The 19179-nt window shown below is 47.3% G+C and overlaps 1 protein-coding gene across 1 annotated transcript; it reads right to left on the reverse strand.

Moving 5' to 3' along the window:
* Positions 1 to 968: 968 nt before the first annotated feature.
* Positions 969 to 5793, reverse strand: PCBD1 (pterin-4 alpha-carbinolamine dehydratase 1). Its single transcript, XM_027062195.2, has 4 exons — positions 5591 to 5793; positions 2712 to 2843; positions 2117 to 2197; positions 969 to 1499 (listed from the first exon to the last, which is right to left on the reverse strand). Exons 1-4 carry the CDS (start codon positions 5591 to 5593, stop codon positions 1401 to 1403), a joined length of 315 nt encoding a protein of 104 aa, XP_026917996.1. The 5' UTR covers positions 5594 to 5793; the 3' UTR covers positions 969 to 1400.
* Positions 5794 to 19179: the final 13386 nt, after the last annotated feature.

A 19179-nucleotide genomic window follows, 5' to 3' on the forward strand; every position in this document is an offset into this window, starting at 1 on the left:
TTAGCTGCTCAGGTGGTAAAATAGCCCATCACCTCCTTAAGCTAGGATTTTTGTCCTCTCCCTTATGTAGTAAAAGCAAGTAATCCTTGAGGATTAGAAATCTCCCCATGGGATGGGGCACCTGGGTGGCTTCATTAAGCGTCCGACTTTGGCTCAAGTCATGATCTAGCGGTTCGTGAGTTTGAGCCCCGTGTCGGGCTCTGTGCTGACAGCTCAGAGCCTGGAACCTGCTTCAGATTCTGTTTCTCTCTCTCTCTCTGTCTCCCTCCCTCTCCCCCACCGCCCCACTCATGCTTGCTCTCAAAAATAAACATTAAAAACATTAAAAATAAATCTCCCCATGGGATGTAGACCAGACAGATCATACAGCCTAAGACTGCCTTTTTTTTTTTTAATTTTAGTGCAAGTGTGAGTGGGGGAGGGGCAGAGAGAGAGAGAGAGAGAGAAAGAGAGAATCCCAAGCAGCCTCAAGTCAGCACAGAGCCCGACATGGGGCTTGATCCCACAAATGGTGAGAGCATGACCTGAGCCAGGATCAAGAGTTGGACACTTAACCAACTGAGCCACCCAGGCGCCCCACGCAGACTGCCTTCCTAGTCACAGGTCCCACCACGGATAAACACAGTGTCCTACACACCTTTACTTTTATTCATGGTGCCCCTCAGCCATCTCTGCCTCAAGAATTCCATTCAGGCATAATTTAAATGAAGCCTCCAGAGTCACCCTTGTCAATCGCCTCATGTTTCCTTAGCTCATTTCTTATCCTCGCCTGTAGCACTGACTTCATTCATCCTGCCTAGTGATAGTTAACTGCTTCCTGCTTAATTCCCCTACATGACCGTGAACTCCATGCAGATAGGGTGGCTTGGTCCTACTTTTCCTCCAGTGCCTTCATTGAGTAAGTGCTCTAAATGCCTCTTGACTCCAGTTTGGACTGACCTGTGGAAAACCATGTTCCAGAGCTGAGGCCGAGTGAAACAGTAGTTTTATTTGAGGCATAAAAGCACACGTGTTTCTGTCACATATGATGGGGTTGACTTTAGGGTCCTGGCTTCTAAGTTAAGACTGTGCATCTTAGACACAGCTTCTTGGGAAATGAATCAGAAAAGGAGCAAGACACAGCCTGGCAAGAAGACCATTACTGTTGTTGGGAAGTCCTACAGAAGGGGAAGATCGTACTCGATTAGCATATGTGTGCCAGAGCGCTGGGGATAAAGAGTGGTCGGCAGTGAGGCTGGCACCTCCTCTTACCACAGCAAGGACTCTCCCCTAAACGGAGGCAGCGGAGTCCACTTGGCAATTCTGGCTGTAGAACATCTCAGGGCTCCCCAGCTCCCTCCCTGGATTCCCAAATCAGTCCCTCCACTTCCCCCAAAGACTTCCACGAGGAAGGGCAGGGCCTATGTCATGGACACTGCTACTTGTTCGATGAAGCTGGCCAGGTTTATGTCCCGTTCTGAAAGGCCTGCACACTCATGGGTGCTCAGGGTGATGTGGACCTGAAACAAAACCAGTGATTAGGGCCCAGCTCATCCGCTGCCTTTGCCAAGAGCAGGAGAGGGTCACGGCTACGGGGCTCAGCCACACCAAGGATTCTAGAACAGCGGCCAGGCACTACAAACTCTCCAGGGGGCTGCCTTGCCTGCCTGAGAGTCTCTAGCAACAGTGTAAACCCGCCACTCGCACAAGGAGGGCATTGAATGACAGCGTTTGTTCGTCAGGCAGGCCGATCTGTTTGCTGTGCGTGGGTATTCTTAGCTCCAGTTACTACTTTTTCATTCCTCCACACCTCCGAGGAGGATTGAAGTCATTTGGAGCTATTAGCAATGAATACGCCCAGTTCCCACAGTCTTGCCTTTTGTGGGTCTTGCCGCCTTAATGTCTCCTTCCTCTCTACCTCAACCGCAAGTTCTCTCACGAGTGTTTTAATTTGCACCTTCTTTAATTTGTAGTGACACTGACTGTTTTGCAGGGGTGTTCACGTTGATTCCAGGAACGAGCTGAAAGGACCAGGAGGAGTGGACAGGCAGCCCCTGGGTGGTGAGGCCCCTAGGGAAGCCCAGGGAAGGGCCTTCAGAACAGGCTGGGCTGGACCCAGCAGGCAGGCATCGCTCACCTTGTTGTACACGTTAAACCATTCGGGGTGGTGGTCCAGTTTCTCCGCCTGTAGGGCCACCCTCGTCATGAAGCCAAAAGCCTATGTAGTGAAGTGAGACCCGAGTTAGTGCTCTGAGAGACAGAGGGCTTCTAGGCCCCTTTTCGAGCTGGGGCGAGACCTAGGTGCAGGATGGACCCGCTCCCCACAAGGAGACCCGTCCAGCTTTAGTCACCCCCCTGGCACCCTGCGGCTGGTTCTGCGCCGGCGTTTGAGGCGGTCCTTCCGAAGTGGGAAGAAAGTCTGGTTCCTAGGGCCCCTACCTAACTAGGTGGAAACACCACAGAGACATTGAGTCCTGGCCAGTCTTTTGGTTATCTGCTGAGATGTCTTGTTTCCTACTTGACCCATTTCCTCGAAGGATTGTTTCTAAAAGTTCCAGGTATGGAGGGCCCATCTCCCCACTCTCCAGTCCCCAAGGATGACACTCCCAAGTCATCCGGACCAGGGTAGTGTCTGAGGGTCTCGGGTAGGAGGGCTTTAAGGGAGAGAACAAGTCCTGGAATGGGACCCCATCGCCCCAGTCTCAGACGCTCTGTCCCACCCGGTGCCATACCCGATTGAAGTCTTTGAAATGGAACTGCTTGAAGATGGCATCGCGGCCTTCCAGCTCATTCCACCCCACGGCCCTCAGGTTTGGCAGCAGCTGGTCCCTCTCCTCGGCACTTAGCCTGTGTGCTTTGCCAGCCTAGGAGAGAAAATCAACAGAGGCCCAAGGGCATTTCTTTCTGCGATCCAGGAGAGTGCCCCATCCCTGGGGAAATAAATGTAGCCAGCCTGGGAGGGCTGTTCTAAAGCAATTGACAGGGAGGTGTTGAGGGTGGCGCCCTGCCCTGGAGGTGGGGCCCTGGCTCAGGCACTAATCGTTTCTTAGATTTGGACACTTCTCTCTAAGAACAGAAGATCCTGAGGTGTGATGCAAGTCCCTGGGGTTGAGCAATAGTCCCCCTCACCCCACCCCAAAGCCTGCCAGATTCCCCCCTCCCCCGCCCCGCCCCGCACACACACCAAATAGGTCTCTTAAGTTAATGAGACAGATCAAGCCCAGATTCGAATGTACACCACCTTTCAGAAAAAGAGTACCCAGGATTCTCCAAACTTTTTCTGTTCTGGGCTTCATCCAGTTCACCCTATGCCAGTGCTGTTGTTACTCAAGGAAACTGAGGCCTAGAAAGGCAAAATGACCACTGTGCTCCTCCCCCTACTTTCCCCTCAGTCCAAGAGAACACAGGCATTGTACTCAAAGGGGTTCTGAGTCTGCCTCCTGGGGCTGGGCAGAGGAGCCAACACCTAAAACACCTTCCAGATGACTCTTGGCCACAGCACAGTTGACATCCACTGGCCCTACCTCCCAGTGGGTATTCATCATGGTCCCATGTAGCCTCTGAGTACCGGCTGCCGGGCCTAGGGGTTTCAGACTCCCACCTTCTTTTCTATTCTGTCAGCTTGGGGAGCCCGAGCCAACAGAGCTCAGTCCCAAAGTGGAAGTAACTTGGCCAAGGGCGACTGGCAAACCTTGGGCCTCATCCTGTTTACCTACTGTGCAAAGTGCCCTCAAGGCAGCCCAAACTGGCACAGCCATGGGTGGAACCCTCAGAGACAGAAGGAAGCCAAGGTCAGTTCCAGTCCCTAGGAGGATCCAGGCCTGGCACCAGGGATCCCAGAATCGAGACTTCTGAAAAGCACTCCCCCAGGACAGAATACAGTGCTAAAGGAGAAGTGAATCAATGAGATCAGGGGCGAGAACGTGAGGGAGGTTAGTCTAGCTTTCCTGAGGCAGCCGGTAGGCGAGGGCCGAGTTGGCAGGGCCGGTTCAAGCCCCAGTCCTGCCATCCTCCAGCCAGGCGACCCTGTGGCCCTCACCTCCCTTGGCTTCAAGGGCAGAAGGGGCCAAGAACTTCCACTGTCAGATCAGCAAGAGGAGCCAGTGGGACACTTTTAGTAGACTCCACTGTTACCAAGGGCACGGCACCTGCATTTATAAAAGGAGGCTCCTGGGGCTGGCAGGCCTGATGGGCCTCTCCGGTGTGGGGGTAGATCCGGAAAAGGATTGCAGCCTCCTCGAGGTCCATCTGTCTCTGCCTCCTGAAAACACTTGTTTTCTCTGGACTGACCTGGCTTCGTCAGGCTCCTTTCCTCAGCTCTGAGAGATCTGCATCCAGCGCCCCACCCCTGCTCCCTTCCCAGAGCTGGCCCTTTCTCAGTGGCTGATAAGCCTGGTCCACGTATCCAGGCAACTGGATTAACTGATGTCAGCCCAGGCATCAGAACCCACTGCTTAGTTCTTTGGCCCAGAAATAAGTGGATGGGTACCCTTGTCCCCTGGGAGGCACCCCTTCCTCGAGAGTCTTCTGGGGACCCCCAAGTGTCACAGCCTGGGGCTGAAATGACAAGCTCCTCCCAGATCTGGGATCGGGTGGGGGGAAGGGGCAGTGTTTGCTCGGTAAATCACAGGTCAGGCCTGGCCTCTGCCTTGTGGGGGAGTGTGCTGTTGGGTTACTGATTACCCGCCCTGCCCTGCATCTTTGGGGCCTCAGTGCACCACACAATCAGCCTCACTCCCCACCGCCCCTCCCTCCAAGCCACAGCTTTCCAAATGCCCTCTCAGCTGTTACCACAGTCCCCCCTGCTCCGGAGGCTTTGGGACCACAAAGGGGCTGTTTAGTAAAGCTTCCCCAGGCTAGGCTCTCCTCCCCTGCCAGGGCCCACCTTCACCTGCCCAAGGGTGGAGGTGTTGACGCAGAGCTGAGCACAGGGCCAGGGCCCTCCTGGGGGGAAACCCAGCCTGGAGGAGGGCTGATCCTGAGCAGTCAGGTCCCTATTGCTGAGCACAGTCCTGGAGCTAGGCACCAGGGGCTGGCTCGGAGGCCAGGGGGCAGCACAGGGTGCACAGAGGGCTTGGCCGGACCCTGTGCCAAAAGTGCACGAGAGAAAGGCGGTAAACAGGCGCGCAGAACAGAGAACCAGCCTCCCTCCTTCTCACACTCAGACACTCGGACGCCCCCCTTCCCTCAATACGGAAGAGGACTGGCGCCCGAGGGGGAAGAGGTCTGCGGGCTCACTAGATGCCTCTCCCCACTCCCCACTGACCGCCCTGGGCCCACCGCCCAAGCCCCGCCCGCGGCAGCGAGGGGGCCGGGTTATACGGGCCTGGGAGCAGGACCAGGCCTGGGCTCCCGCCTCGCTGTCACACGGACCCGCCACCGCCCCTCTCCCGGTCTCGGCTCACCCTGGGATACTACCAGGGGTGCGGGCGGCCGCGGGGCGGAGATCCCGGCTCTCCGAGCCCGCGAGCGGCCAGCGGGCGCAGAGCTAGCAGGCACCGTACTCCACCCTCGTCGCCCCCCGCCACGCCCCCGCGGTCGGACCCTTTCCTCTCCTCCGCCCTCCCGCGCGCCCGGGCCCCCACGGGCGGCGGGCGCGCGACCCCCTCACCATGGCGGGCGCGACGCAGGTGCGGACGCGGCCGAGCGGCAGGTGGCGGCGGGGCGACAGGGCGGCGCCGGGCGCTCGGGGCAGAGGGCGGGGCGGGACCGCGAGGGCCCGCCCACCGGTAATCGTTAACTCGGCCGAGATCCGCGCTGGGCCTCTGCCCCGTTCCAGCACTTTCTTCAGGGCTCTGGTCACCGGGAGCTCAGGGACTGAGAACGTGGGGCTCTAGGCGCGGACTTCTGCGTTTGGATCGCTCTGTGCCACTTAACCAGCCCTGTCACTCTGGGCGCGAGATTACCTTTTCCTTTTTTAAAGACAACTGATTGAGGTATTGACCTACAAGAAACTGCACGTAACCAAAGGGTAGTTACCAAAGGGTACAGTTTGCTGCGTTTTGAGGTATGTGTGCTCTCGTGCAAGCATCGCTGCAACCAAGTTCATGAACATATATACATCATGCCTACAAGTTTCCCCCTTTCTCAGCCATTGATCTGCTTCTGGTCACAATATGTTAGGTTGCATTTCCTAGAATTTTATGTGAATGGAAATCATACAGTACATACGCTTGTGTCTGGCTTCTTATCTCTCAGCATAATTACTTTGAGGTTCACCCATGTGGTTGTGTGTATCAATAGTTTCTTCCTTTCTATGGCCAAGGAAAATTTATTTTATCGTATGATATCGTATGGACATACCACAATTTGTTCATCCGTTCTCTTGTTGATGGGATTTGGGTTGTGGGCAGTTTTTCACTATAATGAATAAAGCTGCTGTGAACATTTCCATCCAAGTCTGTATACATGCATGCTTTCATTTTTCTTGAGTAAATGTCCAGGAGCGGAATGACTAGGTCATATGGCAGACGTGTTTATAAGCTTGTTGGGAAACTGCCAGACTGCTTTCCAAAGCGGTTGTACTGTTTTACGTCCCACCAGCAGTGTCTGAGAGTTCTAGTTTCCCTATGATGAGGAAAACAAAGGCAAGAGAAATGCAGCTTAAATTACGTCTGCGTACAGCTTGCAGCCCGCGGATACACACCTGAAACATGCAGAGTGTGACGTTGCTCAAGGCACTCATGGCTGCCTTACTGCATTGATGTTGTTTTATTAAAGACTAAAAGTAACCTTATCTTAATAGCAGCCAGCCCCTCAAGGTCCTGAAAGCCTTGCTTCCAAATTCCTTAGAGACTTACACTATCCCTACCTCCACTAACCTAAGAGTATATAAGCAGTCACTCCTCACAACCCCAGTGCAGCTCTTTCTGCCCCCCGGGTCCTGTCGGTCCTGTCCCTGTGCTGTAATAAAATCACCTTTTTGCACCAAAGATGTCTCAAGAATTCTTTCTTAGCTGTTTGCTCACAAACCCTCGCAGATGCACCAATGCTTATTATGGTCAATTTTTTTTTTTAAGTTTATTTATTCATTTTTACAGAGAGACAGAGGGAGAGAGAGCATTTGCACACTCATGAGCGGGGGAGGGGCAGAGAAAGAGAGAGAGAGAGAGAATCCCAGGCAGGCCCCAAGCTCAGCGTGGAGCCTATCCCGAGGCTCGACCTCAGGACTGCAAGATCCTGACCCGAGTCGAGATCAAGAGTCAGGCACTTAACTGACTGAGCCACGCAGGAACCTCAGTGGTCAATGTTTTAAATTTTAGTCATTCTAATTGGTGTGTAATGGTATCTCATTGTGGTTTTCCTTTGAGTTTCTGTAATGGCTAAAGATATTGAACACCTTTTCATGTGTTTATTTGCCATTGGTAAATCTGGTGAATTGCCTGTTCAAATTTCTTGCCCTTTTTGTTTATTTGTTTGTTTGTTTGTTTTTGAGTTTGTTTTCTTACTGGGTTTTGAGGGTTCTTTATTCTGGATACGAACACTTTATCAGAGATCTGGCTTGCCATTTTTTAAAAATGTTATATATGTTTTTATTATATATATAATACAAACATGTTACGTAAACATGTACTAAACTTGTACTAATACAAGTATATGTTCATATGCCAATTCCCAGAACTAACGACAACTATTTTAATCTACCTACTTTTGTGCTTTCTTTTTAATTTTTTTCTAAGGGAATATAGTGCGTATTCAATTATTTTAAATGCTCAGTCTAATATACTAACCATATTTTTTTAAAAAATTGTTTATTTTTAAATTTACATCCATGTTAGCATATAGTGCACCAATGATTTCAGGAGTAGATTCCTTAATGCCCCTCACCCATTTAGCCCATCCCCCCTCCCACAACCCCTCCAGTAACCCTCTGTTTGTTCTCCATATTTAAGAGTTTCTTATGTTTTGTCCCCCTCCCTGTTTTTGTATTCTTTTTGCTTCCCTTCCCTTTATGTTCATCTGTTTTGTATCTTAAAGTCCTCCTATGAGTGAAGTCATATGATATTTGTCTTTCTCTAATTTCACTTAGCATAATACCCTACAGTTCCATCCACGTAATTGCAAATGGCAAGATTTCATTCTTTTTAATTGCAGAGTAATACTCCATTGTATGTATGTGTATATATATATATATATATATATATATATATATATATATATACCACATCTTCTTTATCCATTCATCTGTCAATGGACATTTGGTTTGGGCTCTTTCCATACTTTGGCTATTGTGGATAGTGCTGCTATAAACATTGGGGTGCATGTGCCCCTTCGAAACAGCATGCCTGTATCTCTTGGGTAAATAGCTAGTAGGGCAATTGCCAGGTCGTAGGGTAGTTCTATTTTTAATTTTTTGAGGAACCTCCGTACTGTTTCCCAGAGTGGCTGCACCAGTTTGCATTCCCGTCAGCAGTGCAGAAGAGATCCTCTTTCTCTGCATCCTTGCCAACATCTGTTGTTGCCTGAGTTGTTCATGTTAGCCATTCTGACAGGTGTGAGGTTGTATCTCATTGTAGTTTTGATTTGTGTTTCCATGATGATGAGTGACGTTGAGCATTTTTTCATGTGTCAGTTGGCCATCTGGATGTCTTCTTTGGAGAAGTGTCTACTCATGTCTTTTGCCCATTTCTTCACTGTATTACTTGTTTTTTGGATGTTGAGTTTGATAAGTTCTTTATAGATTTTGGATACTAACACTTTATGATATGTCATTTGCAAATATCTTCTCCCATTCTGTAGGTTGCCTTTTAGTTTTGTTGATTGTTTCCTTCGCTGTGCAGAAGCTTTTTATCTTGATGAGGTCCCAATAGTTCATTTTTGCTTTTGTTTCCCTTGCCTCCAGAGATGTGTTGAGTAAGAAGTTGCTGCAGCCAAGGTCAAAGAGGTTTTTGCCTGCTTTCTCCTCAAGGATTTTGATGGCTTCCTGTCTTACATTGAGGTCTTTCATCCATTTTGAGTTTATTTTTGTGTATGGTGTAAGAAAGTGGTCCAGGCTCATTCTTCTGCATGTCGCTGTCCAGTTTTCCCAGCACCGTTTGCTGAAGAGACTGTCTTTATTCCACTGAATATTCTTTCCTGCTTTGTCAAAGACTAGTTGGCCATGCATTTGTGGGTCCATTTCTGAGTTCTCTTTTCTGTTCCATTGATCTGAGCGGCTGTTTTTGTGCCAGTACCGTACTGTCTTGATGAATACAGCTTTGTAATACAACTTGAAGTCTGAGATTGTGATGCTTCCAGCTTTGGTTTTCTTTTTCAAGGTTGCTTTGGCTATTCAGGATGTTTTCTGTTCCCATACAAATTTTAGGATTGTTCTAGTTATGTGAAGAATGCTGGTGTTATTTTGATAGGTATTGCATTGAATATGTAGATTGCTTTGGGTAGTATTGATATTTTAACAATATTTCTTCTTCCTATCCAGGAGCATGGAATGTTTTTCCATTCTTTCATAAGCTTTCTATAGTTTTCAGTGTATAGATTTTTTCACCTCGTTGGTTAGATTTATTCCTAGGTATTTGACAGGTTTTGGTGCAGTTGTAAATGGGATAGATTCCTTGATTTCTCTGTCGCTTCATTATTGGTGTATAGGAATGCAACCAATTTCTGTGCATTGAGTCTATATCCTGCGACTTTGCTGAAATCATGGATCAGTTCTAGGAGTTTTTTGGTGGAATTTTTTGGGTTTTCCATATAGAGTATCATGTCATCTATGAAGAGTGAAAGTCTGACTTCCTTCTGGTCAATTTGGATGCCTTTTATTCCTTTGTGTTGTCTGATTGCTGAGGCTAGGACTTCCAATACTATGTTGAATAACAGTGACGAGAGTGGACATCCCTGTCGTGTTCCTGACCTTAGGGGGAAAGCTCTCAGGTTTTTCCCCTTTGAGGATGACATTAACATTGGGTCTTTCATATATGACTTTTATGATCTTGAGGTATGATCTTTCTATCCTTACTTTCTTGAGGGTTTTTATCAAGAAGGGATGCTATATTTTGTCAAATGCTTTCTCTGCATCTACTGAAAGGATCGTGTGGTTCTTGTCCTCTCTGTTGATGTGATGAATCATATTGATTGTTTTGCGGATATGCCAGTTTTTAATTTGCGCTCCACACTGTCTTTCAAAGAGAAAATGCTCTTAATTTTGATGGATTCCAATTTATCAAATGTTTCTTTTATGGATTAGTTTTTTTGGTGCTGCAACTAAGAAATCTTTACCTAACCCAATGTCACAAAGATTTTTCTGTTATGTTTCCTTTTTGTGATGTTTTCTCCCATGTTTTATAGTTTTTGGTTTTGCATTTAGGTCTATGATCCATTTCGAGTTGATTTTTCCTGTGCTTTGAGTTATAAATCCGAATTCACTTTTTGCATATGAATATTCAATTCTTCCTTTCCCCACGGAATTGCTTTTATACCTTTGTAAAAACTCAGTTGAAGGTATATGTGTGGTTTACTTATAACTGACCTATACGTGTGGACTCTATCCTGTTCCATTGATCTGTTTGTCCATTTTTTAAAAAAAATATGTTTTTAACATTTATTCGTTTTTGAGAGACAGAGGCACTGAGTATGTGTGGGAGAGGAACAGAGAGAGAGGGAGACACAGAATCCGCAGCTGGCTCCAGGCTCTGAGCTGTCAGCACAGAGCCCGATGTGGGGCTTGAACCCACAAACAGTGAGATCGTGACCTGAGCCGCAGTCGGGCGCTCAACCGACTGAGCCACCCAGGCGCCCCCCAACTGTAGGTATTTTTAATTTTTGTAAGTGGATCGCTGTGCCGTATCTCATTTGGTTTCTTCCTCCCATGTCTGCTATCTGTGTACTTGGTCTGTAGCTTCTAACTGCTGCTGAGTGTCCCAAGTTATCCTTCCTCCAGGGAGGGACACGCAGGTAGCTTCCGGCTCCCTGCTCCCACCACCACCACTACCAACCCCCCCCCCTCCCCGGAATGTCAGTGTGCAACACACACATAGCAAAGCAACAAAGAATGATGTCGCAGTCGGCACCTCTTCCAACCCTATGGCTCCCCGGCTTCTGGGGAGTTAGTCAGGCAACTTAAATATCAATGTCAATATATAAATATGTAAATATATATACATATATAAATACAAATATATAAATATGTAGCCTATAAATCCAGCAATTCCCTCATGGGTACGTATCGCAAAATAGCTTCCGATGCTCTGGACAATGGCCATGCTGGTCCTTATGTCACACGCATCGTGTGAGGGTTCCTATCACACCTAAGTCTACACTGGACACTCTCCAGCTTTTTAATTTCTGCCAAGTGAATCAGTATAAGCTGGTAGCTCACTGCTTTACTTTGTGTTTTTCTGATTACTAAGGATTCTGAGCCCCTCTTCATATGTTTGTTAGCACTTGGGGCTTATGGCTTGTCAATTACCTTTTTTTTTTTATTTTAAAGATTTTTTTTTTAATCTTTAAGTAATCTCTGCACCAACGTGGATCTTGAACTCACAACCCGGAGATCAAGAGTCGCATGCTCCACAGACTGAGCCAGCCAGGCCCACCTCCCCCCCCCCCCCCCCGTAAATTACTTTTTAATAGTCTTCCCATTTTTAAAAGAGTTTACAGTGTTCTCTCTCTTTTTTTTTTTAGTTGATTTGCAAGAGTTTATATCTAGACACTAATCGCTTTGTCCACTGTCGATATTGCAAATATGTCCTCCCGTTTGGCCATCGGCATACTAACTTCTTCCGTGGTGTCCTTTATTGGGAGAAATTTTGTGTTTTGGTGTACTAGGCTTATCTCTTTTTTTTTCTCTGCCTTATAACTTTGTGCCTTTGAAGATTTATCTGATAATTTCCCTGCCATGACAATATTCTTCCTTTTCTTTTGTTAATTCTATGGTTAGATAAATGTAAGACCTAAATGTAAAGGGTCCCCTTTTATATGCAGTGTTAGGTAGGATGTTAGCTAGTCTCCAAAGACCACATCCAATGGACCTTGACTGTCCGTGTTCATGCCTCGTGGCTTCTGCTCATCATCTGCCAGTGTGGGACTGGGGCTCTGTGGCCATCCAGACCTTCAGATGACTTCAGCCCCAGCAGACATCTGCCTGCAGTCCCAGGTGAGACCCCAAGTAAGAACACTGCCCAGCAGAGACCAGTCAACCCATGGAATTATGAAAACTAGTAGTACGTTTTCATTTTAAGCCACCAGATTTGGGGGTGGCTTGCCATCCAGCAATACAGGGAACAGGACACATAGATTCCCGAACAAAACTTAGTACCTGGAAGTGGAGTGCTCAAAACAAGCTGCCTGGGAATGGTGGGTGGGGAGAAGGCAGAAGGAAGGCTGCAAAGACAGTAAGGAAGGTGCCCTCGCACTCAGGAGGTAGAAAGCTACAAAGAGTGTCGCTCCCACACTAACATGAGGAAGGCTGGATATACTACAAAATCATCACTTTTCTTCTGTTGGCCATGAAGCTGAGCTCTCAGGGCGAGGAGCCTGAAGTCCAAGGGAGGAATGCAGACTGGCTCTGGCACTCGGGGAGGGAGGGGGGACACACACAGCTTCCCTAACAGTGGGCAAGAAGAAATCAGCTAAAACCTTAACAAGTAGTTGGGAGCCAGGGCGCATGCTGGAATAGCAGCCCAGAAGAGCTGGGGCCACAGACTCGGGGACAGTTTGCCTTCCGAACTCCAGCAGGTACAGAGGTGAAAGATGGGAGGGAGACCCCTCAGCGGGGCAGGGACCGGAGGGGATTGGCTGCTACTGTGGGGAAAGTGCCAAACCCCGCCCTCCTCCAGACCCTGGTCGCAAAGGATCAAAAGCCTCAGTCACTCGGAGAGGACCCACACACTCTCACTTCCAGAGCCCACGTAAAGACCCACCGTGGCTTTATTTCCAGCAGGAGAAAAAAAAACCCTCTGCCCCTCAGGTTTGGTGCAGGAAACTGTTCCGAGCCCGGATCCTATACCAACACTTTTAGACGTCAGCTACCTGTTGATGAGGATGTGGGCCCGCTGGAGCTCTCACACATTGCCGGTGGAAATCCAAAATAATTCAGCCACTTTGGAAAGCAATTTGGCAACTTTTTATGAAGTTACACATACACTTGCCTTATAGATCGGCAATCTCACTCCAAGAGAAATGAAAATAGGTCCATGCAAAAACCTATGTGCAAGTGTGCATAGCAGCTATATCTGGAAATAATCCAAATGTCTATCAACAGATGAGTGAATAAACACATATGCATTCATACATTGGAATACTACTCAGCAATGTAAAAAAATGGGCTGTGGGCTCATTCAATGTAATGGCTGAATCCCAAATCCATTATGCTAAGTGACAGCAGCCCAGATTCAATTGTAGTGTATTATTATTTACATAATATTCTGAAAAATACATTATTCTACGCAGAGAAAAGATTAGTGATTGACTGCAAGGGGCTGGAGGGGAAGGACCTGGCTCCAGAGGGGTGCAAGGGAATTTTGGGGGTGGCAATTAAAATATTTTGAATTCTGATTGTGATGTGTCAAATGACTGGATGCCTTCGCCAAAAAGTATGAAAATGTAAATTATAACTCAGTAACCTTGAATTAAAAAACAAATTTAGGGTATGAAGTCTCAGGACAGTCATAACCATTGGATAGTTAGGTTCAGAAAGATGGCGAGTGGGCTTCTGGTAATGCTTTGTCTCTTAGTCTGCGTGTTGGCTTTGCGGGTATGTCGGTGAAAACTCGTCAAGCTGTACATCTATGAATTACAAACTGTTTTAGATGTATATTATACTTCAGTAAAAAACGTTTAAAAGACAGTGATGAGATTCTTATTGGAAAAAAAAGAGGACTCAAGAACAATTAGGAAGATTGTCTCTTCAAGTCACCTGCAAGAGAGAAGGGGCTACCTAATGAACTTGTGCTTAGCTCCTAGCTGTCTATGATGACATTGAGAAGAGAGGGAATGGTGAGCTGGCAGTGAGCTGTTGGGTTGGTTTGTTGGTTTGTTTTAAGAAATCTCTCCACCCAATGTGGGGCTTGAACTCATGACCCTGAGATCAAGAGTCACATGCTCTACCAACTGAGCCAGCCGGGCACACTGAGCTGTTTGTTTTTTTGAGCAGAATTTAGATGAAACAGAGAGGGGTCAGGACAGTCTTTCCAGTTAGCAAAAGGTTCTCAAAGTAAGAAATGCCTTCACAGTAAAGATCAAGTCAGGGCTGTCATTGTAAGACTCTCTGTTATGACCTTAGATTTGGGCTGCATCTCATAGGTACTTTCAGGTAGACAACAGGTCTTCTAGAAAAATCTTTAGGATGTGACTCTTAGAACAACTTTACCAAGCAGGAGAGCTGTTAACAATCTTAAGGACATTATTCTGCAGTTCCCTGACTCACAGCCAAGGTAGAGAGGGGTCTCTCTCGAGGACATTTGTGGCTGGAATTTTTGTCTAATAGAATAAACCTCCATAAGATTCATAGGAACCTCAAAAATTTTTTTAAAAGAATTGTATTGGTAATAGCACTACCAACTTGGAATGAAAAGATAGAGACAATTCACAAGGAAAAGAGTCTACTGTACTTCCTACCTTCTAGGAGTAGGATTCAGACAGAAAAAGCTATTGCACTTCAAACAGAAGCATTTCTTATCAAGAAGAAAAAGCCTCATTTCAGAGAGAAGAACTCAGTGTTCTAAGCCAATAGATATGAAGATTTACTCCCAGGGGCAGGACTGGATCCGGGATCATGTGATCTATGATCATACCGTGATGGATTTCAGAATTGCTAAGGCCCACTGACTACCACGTGCCCCTTCTCTGTCCCCCCCCCCCACCACCATTTTTAGAGAGAGAGAAAGAGAGAGAGAGAGAGAGCAAGTGAGCATGAGCAGTGGAGAGGGGCAGAGGGAGACAGAATCTCAAGCAGGCTCCACGCTCAGTGTGGAGACCGACGCGGGGCTCGATCCCACAACCCTGGTGTTAAGAGGGCAAGTTTGAAGCAGAACCATATTCTGGTGAAAGTGAAAAGGACTTATCATCTTCCTATAGGAAGGGTCATTTCCCTGTCACCCCTTTCTCCCCAGTGGGGCAAGCTTTGACTCATGAGCCATGTTCTCTGTGGTGGAATATGAACAGATGAACTAACCAGGGGTCTGGGGGCCTCACATCGGGCTAAGTGGCCTCAACTCCTCCATTTAATGCCTCTGTCTGTCAGGATGGGGTTACGCTGCAGAAACAAGTAACCCCCCAAACCTCAGTGGCTCAACATAACAAGAGTTTCTTTCTCTCACAACATATCCAATGCAGGTTGACAGGTGAATTCTACCCACTGTTGTTGCACAGGGACCTAGGCCAATGGACATTCCATGTCTTCTGTGTTTCCACAATCACTACAAAGCTGGGATGGGGATGTGGTAGATTAACATTGGATCTTTTTTCAAAGAATTTTTTTTTAATGTTTATTTATTTTTGAGGTGGGGAGGGGCAGAGAGAGAAGGAGACACCGAATCCGAGGCAGGCTCCAGGCTCCGAGCTGTGAGCACAGAGCCCGACGTGGGGCTCAAACTCGTGAACCGCGAGATCATGACCCGGGCGGAAGTCGGAGGCTTAACCGACTGAGCCACTCAGGCGTCTGGATTAGGGTTGTATCTTAAGTTTTAACTCACAGGGCTGTGCCCAGATTCAGAGAGAGTGGGGAAATGCAATTCTACCACGTGCCTGGGAAAGGATGCTGGAAATATCTGATGAGTTACAGGGAGGACCCCTATGACGGAGCCCCTGGAGAAGTTGGATGCCGGCCCCGGTGGAAAGAGAGGCTGTCCTTTAGGCCACACAGCATGGGACTGGGCGTCAGGCATGTGCATAGCCCCAGGGGCACGGTCTGCCCAAGGGAAACTTCTGAGGCCCCTAGGTGAGTCTAGAGGTTCATAATGTCTGGATTTGTTTGGGCCATCTTCTTCTGATTATCCCATTCTACCCCTAAAATGTCACCCTCCATTAAATGACCTCTCCCAAGGAGCAGGTACAGATCCAGAATTTTTGTATAAGCCTAATGTATTTTTTTAAGGTTTATTTTGAGAGAGCACACGCATATGCACAAGCCTGCACACAGCAGGGGAGGGGCAGAGAGAGAGAAAGAGAGAGAGAGGGAGAGAAAGAATCTTAGGCAGGCTCCGCATGCTGTCAGCACAGAGCCCGATGTGGGGCTGGATCCCATGAACCGCGAGATCATGACATGAGCCCAAATCAAGGGTCAGTGGATTAACCCACTGAGCCACCCAGGCACCCCCGTGGCAGCCCTCTTTTCTTTAAGAAAAAGAACACAAAGTACGGAAAAAGGCTCCTCCCTCAAATTTAAACTCAAAGTGAATATTTACTCAGAAAGAGAAAGGCAGTTGCAACAAATTGCAAATTTAAACAAACTGCTATAAACATCACAGAGTTCAGAGAAATAATATAATATTTTAATTGGAGGCCTGACATGCCACCTATAATAGTATTTATTTCCTACGATTTCATCTACATTTTGATCACCTCTTCCTATGATGGTAGTTTTTCATTAGCCTTTTGTAAAGAGAGCATAGGAAGATTCATTTCGATAACTACGCTAGAAGAAAGAAAGAATTATTTTGTTGAGAATTTCAAGGCATAAACTGACTTCACGCACACGTGCTTGCCAGTACAATCTGGATCTGACGATGGAATGCTGATACATTCTGTCTGTGCACTACAAATGGAAAAAACCCAGCAGTGAATATGTTAATATTAATTAATTAATAATTAATAACTGAATATGTTACATTATTGAGGATTTCCCTAACAAAGGAGAAGATGTCTTGTTTGACTAGGTGTTGATGAAAATGAAAACACGCGTTTTACAAATGTTACACAACTGACAACTGGAAGAATTTTCCAGAGGTTTGGTGCTGGCTCTGTACCTAGGGAGGCTTTTTCCTCCTATATGGCCCAACTGCCTTTTGCCAGGGTCCAAGAGACACATGCAGGTCACATGCAGTGTCTGCCCCGCACCTTTCTGTTGCTGGCCGGATGTGTTAGCATAGCAGGAGGCGAGAATATTTCTGGAAGCTGTTCCTACAACCAGAATGGCCAGCAATAGCTAATGTAGACACGGCAGTGACTGAGAATTACTTACATGTATCTATCCCTCTGAACCCAAATTAAGTGCGTTCTTAACTCAGCTTGCCCGTAGCCAGATCCCCAAACACATCAACATCTAGTCTAACACAACCCTACCTGAGGTGAGCAACACCAGGAAAGTGGGAAAGTCCGAGAGACAAAAGACAAGGGGGCTTAGCCTATTGGGTTTAAACTACCAAAATATCTTTCTTATAAATTTTATTCTTTTAAAGTTTATTTATCTATTTTGAGAGAGAGAGAGAGAGAGAGCGAGAGCAAGCGAGCGAGAGAGCATGCAGGTGTGGGGAGGGGCAGAGAGAGAGAGAGAATCCCAAGCAGACTCCGCACCGTAGCACAGAGCCCGACGCGGGGCCCGAACCCGTGAAACTTGAGATCATGACCTGAGCCAAAATCAAGAGTCTGATGCTTCACCAACTGAGCCACCCAGGCGCTCCCCCAAATACCTTTCTTTTGCAACTTTCACAAAAACACGCACGTCATCTGGGTTGGTCCTTGGATGGGTCCCATGGAGGGGAAGGCCCCGAGACTCAGAATCTGTTTGCTCCAGTAAATGTAGCCCTGCCAGGTGGCCTTCCCCACGGACTTCACCCACTTCCGGACTGAGCTTTATTTGGTCTCTTTCTTCTTTCCTTTCCTTCCCCTGCTCTCAGGGATGAAAAATGGCATCTCTGAATTCCCCACGGTGTCTGACCCTATGTCCTGTACTTAATACCCTCTCAACAAATGTTTCCCAGATCTGCGCTCATGTATTGTTCGTATGCTGGTTGAGATGGCTGCCGAACAGCATATAAGCTATTCTAGAAGGGCTGTCTCGGGGTGACATCTCTGTCACCAACATTTACGTACCGCTATTTTTTTTTTTTTTTTGCCAGATCCGAGGCTAAGGATCTAGAAGCTAAAACAAAAAACAAACGCAAACCCACACAACCTTTGAAAAAATTAAAAAAAAAAATTTTATTGAGGTAGACTTGCCATTTGGTGACGCTACATTAATTTCAGGTCGTACACATGGTGATTGAACAAGTCACACAGCCTTTTTTTTTTTTTTTTTTTTTTTTTTAGTTATAGAAGGAGCACATACTGATAGTAAAAAAACAAACACGGCAAAAAATCACAAAAAGATTGTGGATATTACAACTGGGTGAAAACCGTCTTTCCACGTTGCTTTGTACCCACCCACGGTCACCACGCAGAGGCAACCGCAGGAACTGGGCTGGCGTCTGTGCTGAGGTCTGGCTCCTTCCCCAGCCTAATTGTGGGATCTTGAGCAAGTTACTTAACTTTTTGGAGCCTCAGTGTACTCAACTGTAAAATGGGGATGATGATGATGATTATAATGATAATAATAATAATAATAGTTGCCTTGTAGGGGCGCCTGGGTGGATCAGTCAGTTAAGCGTCTGACTTGACCTCAGCTCAGGTCATGATCTTGTAGTCATGGGTTCAAGCCCCGCATTGGGCTCTCTGCTGTCAGCGCAGAGCCTGCTTTGGATCCTCTGTCTCCCTCTCTCTGCCCCTTCCTTGCTCTCTCTCTCTCTCTCTCTCTCAAAAATAAATATAACATTAAAAAAAAAAATTAGCTGCCTTATAGGGTTTTTGCAACGACTAAATGGGCTATTCCACGACAAGTGCCTGGCATTGTGCCTATGTCCTGTTAACCCCACATGAAGGTCACCTGCACCGTCTGCCCACTGATGCTATCTGCCTCCCTCTGCCTGAGGACATTCTCGGCCCCTAGAACAAGCTCCGTATAGACAGATGTAGAGGGAGGGTAATACCCTGTTCCCCATCAACATGGACCAGGACTTGGTACAGTCTGCTTCCTTGCCCCTTGGGGGAGCAATCCTGGCATGTTCTACAGGGTCTCTCAGGGTCCCCAGCGGATTCAACCCATTGCCCTCAGTGCTGTCCTCTTCAACCCACATGCCCTTGATTCTCCTTCCTCCCCCACCTACCCGCCTGCTCTCTTTTGTTTTTCTTAATTCAAGATGGTCCTTTTCCTGTTGATTTGTAGGATAACAGCCCTTTGTTTGTTACAGATGCTGTAAATATTTTCTCGGAATCTCATTTGCCTTTTAGCTT

Source organism: Acinonyx jubatus, chromosome D2, assembly GCF_027475565.1.
Source record: "Acinonyx jubatus isolate Ajub_Pintada_27869175 chromosome D2, VMU_Ajub_asm_v1.0, whole genome shotgun sequence".
NCBI classification, from domain to species: Eukaryota; Metazoa; Chordata; class Mammalia; order Carnivora; family Felidae; genus Acinonyx; species Acinonyx jubatus.